The sequence below is a fragment of the Talpa occidentalis genome, unplaced genomic scaffold, assembly GCF_014898055.3.
Source record: "Talpa occidentalis isolate TD23 unplaced genomic scaffold, MPIMG_talOcc4v2.1 talOcc4.6, whole genome shotgun sequence".
In the NCBI taxonomy this organism is placed as follows: Eukaryota; Metazoa; Chordata; class Mammalia; order Eulipotyphla; family Talpidae; genus Talpa; species Talpa occidentalis.
This window is the reverse complement of record NW_023604972.1, coordinates 119,676,790-119,688,957: the sequence shown is the minus strand read 5'-3', so window position 1 is coordinate 119,688,957 and position 12,168 is coordinate 119,676,790. Positions and strand designations below refer to the sequence as shown.

Genomic DNA, 12,168 nt, shown 5'->3' with positions numbered 1-12,168 from the left:
TGGTAATGGAACTGGTGGAACATATTAATCATACAAAGCACTTTGGCAATTACTTTAAAGTCTTTCTAACCAACATTCTCTTTTTAATTTAATTTTGTTTTGTTAGCTAGAGATTGGCATTGCCTGTGGGAGAAAGCAGTCCTGGCATATTTCACTGCTGACTCTCCTCATTAGGGCATAACAAATGGAAACATCATAGGAGCTTAAGAAGGAAAAGAAACATTCTGGATCTTAGAGCAAGGCGACTTCAGACTTTGGTGAGATTTTTATGAAATATATTGCTTTCTACTTGGCAGCAAGGACTATCTCCGGGGGCAGATATGTATTGGAAAGTCCTGGTGTTTTTCCTTCCATATGATCCCAGGGAAGCCAACAAGTCGTTTTCTTTTTGGCAGGCAATACTCGAGAAAACAACAGATTATCAACTCTACATAACTAATGGGACTTCAACTTGCATCTATCCACCCCTCCATTTATTCACCCCCTTTCTCTGCTGCATTGTGATGTGTCAGACACTATCTAGGTGCTGTGAATGGAATGAGGTTTAAGACAGAAGACATTTCCAAACTAGCGGGGTCATTCATCTGTGTAGGGAGAGTGAATGTGATTAGTGCTGAGGAGCAGAAGGCAAAATGCTCCAGGAACATAGAGAGGGACCTGGGAAAATTGGTGAAAATTCACCTAAGAGAGGTTAATTGGGTTGGATCCAGCAAAGGGGTTTTCAATCTTGACTATAGATTAGAGGATGAAAAAAAAAAAAGAAGAAGAAAATAACCATGTCCTGTCAGGATCAACAGCAAAGGCTCTCTCATTTGGTTGGCTTGGGATGGTATCTGTTTTGCTTTAGACCTTTTGAAAAAGTTCATCAGGGAAATCTAATGAACAATCAGGTTGAGAAACACTGTTCTAGAAGGAGTGCAAACACACTGTTGAAAAACAGCGAGGATGTTTGGATTGGGTGAAGAGAGGAGAAGGTTGGAGGGCAGTCCAGAGAAAGTGAATAGTATGTACGAAGAAAAATTATGTCTCAGGGTCTTCAGTCCCATGATCCACTAGCTCCACTTTAAGTGGGAAGCTGAAACAGAACATTCTGATGAAATTGGATGCCTTGAAGAGCTTCTTTGAAGAAAAGATTTGGCAAGAAAATTTTTCTCAGGGTGAGGGGTCTCAGCAAGCAACTGGTAGGCCAGACTGGATCAGGTGTGAAAAGCCAACAGGAGCCACTGGTGTACTGATAAAATGTTACATAAAAAGGGAGAGGGCACTTGTTTATTTATTGTCCTAGAAACACATGATGTAGAACATGAATCAATAATTTACATAAAAATCTGATGACGACAGCAAGACCTCCAAAAAAGCAGCTAATCAGAGGCATAACTTCACTACCCAGAGCAACCAGGATCCCTACAGGACACAATTTCCACTGAAGACTAAGCCTGAAATAAAAAGTTGCTAAGTACTCAAGGAAGAAAAAATGTCAGGAGAATGAGTTAGCAGACTTAATAGGCAGAGAATTGTGCTACAGAAATGGTATATTCTGGAGCAATCTGAGAGAGACTTCCATATGAACATGTTTAGTTTGTTAAAAATGATAAAAGTAGGGAAATCATCCAATAGGTTAGGAAAGAAAAAGAATAGTAAAGTTTGAAAAATATTCAAACAGTGATTTCAGAAAAATAACTGAATAAAATTTCTCAATATATTCACTAAAGGGTGGAATCAAAGTAGCTGGTAAAAAAAAAAAAAGAGAATTGGAAAATTAGAAAGTACAGCTGAAGAACTCAGAGAGCAAAATATTCATAATAGCCAAGGAAATAGAGATGGTGAGTACCCGTAGCACGGAATTTTGGACAGTACAATTGCTATTTGAAATGCAAAGCATTCCAAGGATGGACACTTTAGAGATATGAGATGTTACAGTAAGTATATATTTATAAATCGATCATTCTAACTTTAAGTCAAATGTTAGCTTATGTGGATTGTTATCATACCCACCATATTCTAAGTGTGTTTACTAGAAAGGATCAAAATTAGTCTTGTAACATTAAAAATATTATTGTAAGAGTTGAAAATATGGTTGAACACAAAACTTGACACTGAATCTTTTTTTTAGGAAAATATAGAGTTGTTTTAGAAATTTTCTTACAGGAATTTGTGTTTGTTCAGTAAGAAAGCCAAGGGCCTCCCTGGTGGCACAAGGGGTTGAGCGCAGCACTGTGAAGCTGTCCACAGTCTCTGCAGCACGAGTTCGATCTCCGGCCAGGAAGCTACTCACATGACTCAGCAGACCTTTCCTGGCTTGCCCGCTGCTCCCCTCAACATTGTACTTCGGTCAATCTGCCTGTTCTGTTCCCCACTCTGTCTCTGGTGAATCCTCTCACCTCCCATGCCTTTGGCCAATACCCCAGTTCTTGTTAGCATAAATAAATAAATCTTAAAAAAAAAAAAAAAAGGCAAGCTGTGATTGTCATAGGAAGACAACTTACTAGCTATGTTGTGGGGAGTAACTCTTAGGCTAAGCTCTCATATATCTGCTAAGATGCTAAGATTCTAATTATTTCTGCCAGGTCAAACACTAATCAGATCCTCTTATGATTAGAAATATGGCTAAACTTTTTCCTACTTGAAAAATATGATTTCAAATGACTACACATAAAAAACAGTGCATAAACACTAGAAGAGTTAAACTATCAAAGTTAAAATTCAGCCAATATCATTTATGTAAATCTTAAAAATATTCCAAGCAATACAGAATTTTTATTCTACATAGACATTTAGTACAAATACAAAAACATGAATTGTATAGATACTAGGTAAGGAAAGTGACTGTATCTGAGAGGTGTGTGGGAGAGGAATGCACCAGGGCTTTCTAGGGGAAGGAGATGTGGTACAAAGTACTCTACTGTGTCTCTAATTATTTTTCTTAAAAAGAAGTTCAGAAGCATTTATGTGTATATATATATATATATATATATAAGTTCAAACGCAAATAGGATATATGTACATGTATGAAGCATATATGATGTACATGTGGTTGACATTTGCTAATTCTGGATGTTGAGTGCTTGGATGTTTGTTATTATTCTGTAAATTTTTCTCTTTATAGAAACTTTTTTACAGTTAAAATAATACAATTACTCATGGGGCATACCCCTGGCAACATTTCCCGACCTACCCCTTACTCCCCAATAAAAATAAAAATTCATAAGAAAAAATAATACAATTACAGCAATTTTTTTAATAATTCGGTTTAAATGTTGAGATACAAAATGTTAAAACTGCATGTAAATGGCATATGAAGACTAATTTTCCATTTTTACTATTCATTTGATTTTTAGTCTGTTTACATTGATAATCTAGAAGTACAAATTAATTCGAGAGCCAGTTTTCAAATTAAATAGCTGCAAAATGCATATTTTCATCATTAAGGTGTTCTCACCTTAATTTTTTGTTTACTGATTTCACAGGCAAGTCCGTCAAATAACATTGTGCAGGTGCACAAACAATGTCCGTCAAGCAGAATCAATGTGCCTCCATTTTGGCATGGCTGGCATTTTCTTATACTGAATTCATTGACATAGTCTCCAATGGCTCTTTCCAAATTTTGTTTCTTTAGGTGTGCATCTTTCATTTTCACTGGAACCAGATTATACATAGGAGATAGCTACAAGAAAACAAAACATTTCATTTTAGGTCTTTTTACTGATTCATTAGTTCAGCAAATATTTATTGAATGATTATTTTTCCAGATTGATGTTAGCTATTAAGACTCTATTAATGCTTAAAGCTAATGATCTGTGTGATCACGGAGATCACATTATGGGGGAAAGGAGACTAATGTTAAAATAATCATACAGATAAATTTAAAATGGAAACAGTAAGAAGGAGAGGTATATGTGTTTAAAAATGAAAATAAGGGATCTAAACTTTTGGCAGGATAATTTAGTGACATTATTTTGTGATTTGTTTTTGCTGCCTTCTTCCCTCTTCTGCTCTTTCAGAAGGTTGCCAGTTGCTTGCTTTCTATCTCCTGTCTAAGGGGAGATTTATGTGCAAGGTCAGGTCCAGAATTCTCCCAAGGGCAAGCTTTTTTTCCTTTAAAGGCCATTTTTCCTTTAAAGGCTTGAACTTGCTGAGAAGTTTTTACTGGGAGGAGTATGGGAAGAATGTCACCGGGGAAGGGAATTCCTCCAGACCAGGAAGGGAATGGTATTAGTATGTATCTCAAGCAGCAGGAAAACATGACTAGCAGTTATTTTTGGAAGTAGGGAGAACTGTGATGTGCCCCTAGGGGAGCTGGACATCAAGAGTCAAGGCTCTAGTCTTGTCAGTGTTTCCTGTGCACAGTCTTGGCATGGAAGACTTGGAACCACTTGACTTCAAGTGAACATGTGAGCTTTGAACAATGAGGTTATCAGGATGACTACAATGGGCTAAATACATACATATACAATGTTTCCAGTTCTCAGACAGAAGCATCAGGATTCTCTTCTTATTCTTTTCAATAAATTTATTTATGTATTTTTATTTGAGGTAACATGAGGACCCCCCCCCATCAGGTATCATCACTATAGTGCACCCACTACTGTATCACGCATAGCCCCCAACCATAGTCCATTATGCTTCCTTCCCTCTTGTTCTTACACCACCTACTGCCCCCCACCTCTGGTCCATCAGGATTCTTAAATCAATCTAGATAAGCCAAGAAAGGAACCCCTGAACCCCATCTAGAAAATGAATGAAGAATTTTCCAGCAGCACAGAAAGATGGGATCTCAATGTTACGTTTATTTAGATTTAAAGAGAATGAAGTAAAATAATTTATTTTGCAAACTAATTCCTATAGGAAGATACATAGTGGCTGTAATGGAATCACAGAATTTTAGAAAGGCTTTCCTGAGAAAATGATTATTAGCAGAGATTAGAGGGTATGAAGGCAGAAACATAAGCATTCCAATTATACAGGGCAGAATACACCAAGTGGTGGTAGTGGATAGACTACAACATATAGAAAACTTGTATCATGCATTTATTTAAGTTAAGCAAATTTAACTGGTGACTATAAAGAGTTTTTTGAATAAGTAAATTGTTAGACATTAAGGCCCTTTGGCAGCATAGCACTTTGAAACAAGAAAACACAAAATTTAAAGGAAATTGGAATAAAGATTTGAGAAAGAATAGATAAAAAATATGCCACAAATTCCTGCAAAAGGGTAATGATGGATTAAATAGTTTCAACTATTTGATGATAATGAGTAAAGATGAGCAAAAGAAAACTAATATTAAAAACCTGAGTGATGACCCTGAAGAACTAACTCAGTAGCAAAGAACTACTGTACTAAGATCAGGGGGGAGGCAGAAACTCAGCTTGGTGAGCCAGTCCACTTGATACATTTTTTTACTCAGGAAGAGGCAGTAGAGGGGTGATGAGATAAGAGCTACAGCAGCACATTACTGGATTGCGGAAAAAGGCCAGAATTCAGAACCAACAAATGTAAACAATCTGGGATCCAAAGGATCCCAATCCTTGAAATAAGAGGAAACTGGAATTGAGGTAACTCACAAAAACGGAAGTCTGTGTTGAATCAACATAATCCTGAATCCAGTTTTCCAAATAGAAATAAATGTTTTCTTTGGAGGAAAAAAAGTCACTCTAGACTTCAAATTACTTCTTTAATATTTAAGTATGAAGTAAATATAAGTAGGTACATAAGGAAACAAGGCAGCATGACTGAGAACCAGTAGAAATAATAAAAATTTTAAAAGACTATGGAGGGATCAAGATTTGAGTGATCAGACAGAGACTTTATGATAAATATATTGACATAGTAGGGGATAAGGGTCAAGCTTGAAATTTTAGCAGATAAATGAAAACTATTTAAAAAAGAAGTAGAGGGGGCGGAGCAACATGGCGGCGAGGAGACACTGCGAGTAAGATCTCCCATTAAAAAAAGTGAATAGGGAGGAAAAGCGGCAGGTCCCAGTGAGAACTGGGACACGGAAGATAAACGGGTGACGCCAGCGAACTGCCCGAAGAAGAAACTGGCCATAAAAGAGGACTAGAAGGGAGGGAAGCGCAGAACCCTGCTCCCCTCCCCCGCCCACAGAGGCGGCACTCTCCGACCAGCAGAGAGGAGGAAACAACAAACCAAAACAACCAACAAGAACAAACGACGCAGCAAGCGGGACTGTGAGTGGAAAGGAACTATTGCAGCCACCACACCCCGTGAACGGGAGCTGAGGCGAACCCTGCAGGATCCGCCGCAGCTGTGAGCGAACCGCTCCGGGCGCCATTAGAGAAGAACAAAGACCCCGGGAGACGCGCACACAGCCCGGGCTGCCGGTAAGCCTGCACGGGAAACGCGGCGCGCCTGGCGAGCTTGAAAAGCAAGTGCAGACCGGGATCGCGGCTGCCCAGGTCCCCGCGCCTGCGACCTAGGCTTGCGGGGAGACGACCTAGGCTTGCGGGGAGACGCACGGAGGTCCTCACTGAGGTGAAGGTCCCTCCCTGAGTAAGCAGGAACCAGGCGCCCAGGCACGGGAGCCGGGTGCAAAAGGCGCCATTCCCGCGCCACTGAACTGGGCTACAGCCCGCGTCCTGGACCTGAGGGCTTTGAACTGAGACCCGGGGCACGAAAATTCGGGGCGTGGTTTCTCCACGACGGTGGGGCACAAGGCAGAAACAGCACCCCAAAGCTGTTGAGGTGTACCCTACCATTCCCGCTCTGTTCTCTGTCCCACGGGGTGGGGGGAGGCGAAAAACAGCCCCCCAAGGACAATAGGAGAGATCTCTGGCGCCACCTAGCGACCAGGAAAAAAAAAAGTCACTAACACCCTATAAAACAGGACATTTCTTAAGTCTGCTTGAAAAGGGCAGAAGGTTTCTGGAGGACCCAGTGGCCAGCCGGGAAGTTATTCCACGCCAGGCCCCTTCCGACCAGCAGTCTGAGCCCACAGAGGGAGCAGGCACCCACGTCCGGGGCAGACCGGGTGCGCAGAAGAGTGTGCCTGAAACCGGAGGCGCAGGGACTGCATCCCGCTTCGCCATTTGAGAACAGGGACATTTCTTCAGTAAAAACTGCCTAAAACCAGCAGAAAGCTCCCCCAGAAGACAGAGATGGCTCCTGGAAGAGCCAGAGGGGAGCGGAGAAGTTCACCCAAGATGTCAGTCAGTCCGAGCAACACAGTGTCCCAACGCATACGACAAATTAGAAAACAGACAGTAGGGAGTAGAAGAACCACACGCAACCTAAAAACGCCTCAGGAAAGAAGCACACCACAAAAAGAAAACCACTCCCCAGATTGCAACGACAGCAACTTGGAAGAACTTCTGAGCCTTCCAGAAAGAGAATTTAAAATTGCCATGATTAAAAAAGTGATAGATCAGAAGAAGGAAATTGAGTCCCTAAAGAGGGAAGTAAGAGAAATGCAGGAGATCAAAGAATTAATGGAGGAACTAAAGAACTCTGGGAAAAGCAATGAAAGCAGAATAGATGAAATGGAAGAACGAATAAGTAATCTTGAAGACACAGAAATAAAAAGAACCAAAACAGAAAAGGAAAGAGAAGTACGAAGGAAAAAGAATGAAGAAAGACTTCGGGAACTATCTGACTCCATGAGGAAAGGAAATATAAGAGTTATAGGAATTCCAGAAGGAGAGGAGAGAGATGTAGGAACAGAGAAAATATTCATGGATATAATTGAAGAGAACTTCCCAAATGAGAAGAAGGAGCTGAAAATTGATATACAAGAAGCAAGAAGAACACCAAACTTCCACGACGAAAGGAAAAACACAGCAAGACACATAATAGTAAAGCTCCCAAGAATCCAGGACAAGGAAAAAATAATGAAGCTGACAAGAGGGAAGAAACAGATAACATTCAAAGGAAAACCAATCAGGCTGACATCAGACTTCTCTGAAGAAACACTACGGGCAAGGAGAGAGTGGAGGGACATAGTCAACAGACTCCAAGAAAACAGATGCCAACCAAGAATACTCTATCCCGCAAAGCTCTCTTTCCTCCATGAAGAAAGAATATGGACCTTCCCAGACAAAGAGAAACTCCGGAATTTCATTACGACTAAACCCCACTCCAAAAATACTACAAGGAATCCTAAAGCCAGAACCTCAGAGGGACGAATAACAACGAAAGAAGACCAAAAAAAAAAAAAAGTTATTAAAAGAATAAATAAATAAAATCAAAGGAAAGACAAACATAATGGCAAATACAGATGCTAACATATCAATATTAACTCTAAATGTAAATGGACTAAACTCTTCAATAAAAAGACACAGAGTTGCAGCCTGGATTAAGAAACAAAACCCAACCTTTTGCTGTCTCCAGGAAACACATTTAGCTACAAAAGATAAAAATAGGCTCAAAGTCAAAGGATGGAAAACAATCCTACAAGCAAATGGGCCAAAAAAGAAAGCAGGAACAGCTATACTTATATCAGATAAAACAGACTTCAAACTCAAAAAAATAAAAAGAGACCCCAATGGTCACTACATTATGATTAAGGGGACAATACTTCAAGAAGAAATAACACTCATTAACATATACTCACCAAACAAAAGAGCACCAAAATATATCAGACAACTGTTGTCCTCTCTGAAAACAGACATCAGAGAAAACACATATGTAGTGGGAGACTTCAACACACCACTATCAACAATGGATAGATCAACAAGACAAAAAATAAGTAAAGAACTAAAGCTCTAAATAAGGACCTAGAGCATTTGGGCTTAACAGACATCTATAGAACACAACCAAAAAAAACGGAGTACACATTTTTTCTCAAGCGCACACGGATCATTCTCCAGGATCGATCACATACTGGGGCACAAGACAAACATCAACAGATACACCAAGATTGAAATCATACCAACCATCTTTTCTGACCACGAAGGCATCAAACTAGAAATAAATCATAAAAAGAAGGCAAGGAACTTTCCTACCTCATGGAGATTAAAGCCACACTACTGGAAGACCACTGGACTAACGAGGATCAAAGAAGAAATTAAAATTCTTTGAATTGAATGACAAGGAGGACACCAATATCCTAAATGTATGGGATGCAGCAAAAGCAGTAATAAGAGGAAAATATATAGCAATAGAAGCTCACATCAAAAAACAAGAAAGAACTCAAAGAAAAACCTAATCTCGAAGCTCAAGATCTAGAAAAGAACAACAAAAAACCCAGAACCAGTAGAAGAAGAAATAATAAAAACCAAAGCAGAATAAATGAAATTGAAACTAAAAAAACAATCCAAAAGATCAATGAAACCAAGAGCTGGTTCTTGAAAAATAAATAAAATAGACAAACCCCTAGCCAGGCTCACAAAGGAAAAAAGGGAGAAAGCACAAATACACAGAATCATAAATGAAAGAGGAGAAATCACAACGGACACAGCAGAAATCAAAAGAATAATCAGTAACTACTATGAACAGTTATATGGAAACAAGTTCAACAATCTAGAGGAGATGGACAAATTCCTACAACTCTACAATCACCCAAAGCTAGATAAAGAAGAAATAGAACACCTAAACAGACCAATTACAAGCAGCGAAATTGAAATGGTAATTAAAACCTCCCCAAAACAAAAGCCCAGGACTGATGGATTTACAAATGAATTCTACCAAACATTCAGAGACGAATTAGTGCCTATCCTTCACAAACTCTTCCAAAAAATTGAGAAGGAAGGGACAATACCAAACACGTTCTATGAAGCCAATATACACTAATACCAAAACCGAATAAGGACAACACAAAAAAGAAAACTATAGGCCAATCTCCCTAATGAACACTGATGCAAAAATCCTCAATAAAATTTAGCTATCAGAATCCAACAATGTTCATAAGATAATTCACACGACAAGTTGGATTCATTCCAGGGCACAAGGATGGTTCAACATCCGAAAATCAATCAACGTTATCCAACACATCAACAAAAAGAAATATAAAAACATATGATAATATCAATAGATGCTGAGAAAGCTTTCGACAAAGTGCAACAACCATTCATGATAAAAGCCTTGAATTCTTGGGATACAAGGAACATACCTCAAATCATAAAGGCCATCTATGAAACCACAGCCAGTATCATTCTCAATGGTGAAAAGCTGAAAGCAATTCATTAAGATGGAACAAGACAAGGATGTCCAATCTCACCACTGCTTTTCAATATAATACTGGAAGTCCTAGCAGAGCAATAAGACAAGAGAAAGACATCAAGGAATCCAAATAGGAAAAAAGAAGAGTCAAACTATCACTATTTGCAGATGATATGATATATACATAGAGAACCCAAAATCCACAGAAAAACTAATTCAACTCATCAATCAATTCAGTAAAGTGGCAGGATACAAAATCAACACGCAAAGTCAGTAGCCTTCCTATAACACAAACAATAAATCTGAAGAAGAAATCAAAAAAAACCACCCTTTTATTATCGAAACAAAAAATCAATATTTGGGAATAAATCTAACAAAAGAGGTAAAGGACCTATACAAAGAAACTATAAAACACTGTTAAAAGAAATAGAAGAAGACACAAAGAAATGGAAAGACATCCCCTGCTCATGGATTGGAAGAATAACATTATTAAAATGGCCATCCTACCAAAAGCAATTACAGATTCAATGCTATTCCAATCAAAATCTCATGGCATTCTTCAAAGAAATAGAACAATTATTGATGAAATCATATGGAATCACCAAAACCCCGAATAGCCAAAGCTCTACTGAAAAAAAAGAAGGAATGGAGGCATCCACTCCCAGACTTCAAACTATACTACAAAGCCATAAATCAAAACTGCATGGTATTGGAACAAGAACAGACATACAGACCAATGGAATCGAATAGAAAATCCAGAAATAACCCAGATTTAATGGTCAACTAATCTTTGACAAAGGAGCGAAAGACTATGCATTGGAGGCAAGAAGTTTGTTCAATAAATGGTGCTGGAAAACTGGGTCGCTACATGCAAAGAATGAAGCCTTGACCACTACTCACCATACACAAATCAACTCAAATGGATTAAAGACTAGACATAAGACCTGAAACCATAAAATACATATAGAAGGAAATATAGGCGAACACTACGGGATTGCACATCAAAGCATCTTTACAGACACATCACCCAAACAGTGATAGTGAAGAGAAGATAAACAGCTGGACTACATCAAATTAAGAGCTTCTGCACAGCAAAAGAGACAATAACAAAACAAAGAGAAACCCACCAACTGGGAGAACATTTTTGCACCAACACTAATGATAAAGGACTGATCACAAAAATCTGCAAGAGCTGATGAGACTAGCAACAACAAAGAAATAATCCAGTCAAAAATGGGCAGAAGAGCTAAAAAGAAATTCTCTGAAGAGGAAATGAAATGGCCACAGACATATGAATGTTCAACATCACTTGTAATCAGGGAAATGCAAATCAAACTACCATGAGATACATCTCACACCAGTGAGAATGGCAATATTAAAAAACTAGCAACAACAAATGTTGGCAGGATGTGGAGAAAAAGGAACTCTGGTGCACTGTTGGTGGGAGTGCAAACTGGTCAACCATATGGAGAGCTGTGTGGAGATTTCTGGACCTACTAAACATAGAGCTTCCATATGATCCAGCAATTCCACTCCTAGGTATTTACCCAAAGGACACAGAAACATCAATTCCAAAGAGCACTGCACTCCTATGTTTATAGCAGACTGTTTACAATAGCTAAGCTTTGGAAACAACCCATGCCAAAAAGATGACTGGATCAAGAAGATGTGGTACAATATATACCATGGAATATTACTCAGCATTCAAAAGATAAACAATGCAATTTGCAGCAACATGGATGGCATGGAAGGATCATGCTCAGCGAAATAAGCCAAAAGAAAAAGAAATACCGGATGGTCTCACTCATAGCAGGAATCTAGAAAACTTAAATAAGGGACCAGGAAATGAATATAAGAAAGTGAAAATCAAAATCAACAAAACTATGAAACCAGAGCTTTTGGGGTGGGGGGGCGGGAGGGGAAGGATTGGGGTCAGAATGGGGCGTTTGCAATTGTATGGGGGAATATAAAATAAAATTTAATATTAAAAAAATAAAAAAAAAATAAATGGTCTTTTAGGGAAAAGCATAAACTATGGTAAATAAACATTCATT

At 38.8% G+C, this 12,168-nt stretch overlaps 1 protein-coding gene across 1 annotated transcript in view; it reads right to left on the bottom strand.

The window, feature by feature from the left end:
* Positions 1-3,254: 3,254 nt before the first annotated feature.
* C9 (complement C9) overlaps positions 3,255-12,168 on the bottom strand; it is a 54,280-nt gene continuing 45,366 nt past the window's right edge. Inside the window, exon 10 of the mRNA XM_037529370.2 lies at positions 3,255-3,664. Coding sequence (XP_037385267.2) covers positions 3,425-3,664 — 240 coding nt within the window. The 3' untranslated portion in view covers positions 3,255-3,424. The remainder of the gene's footprint in view (positions 3,665-12,168) is intronic.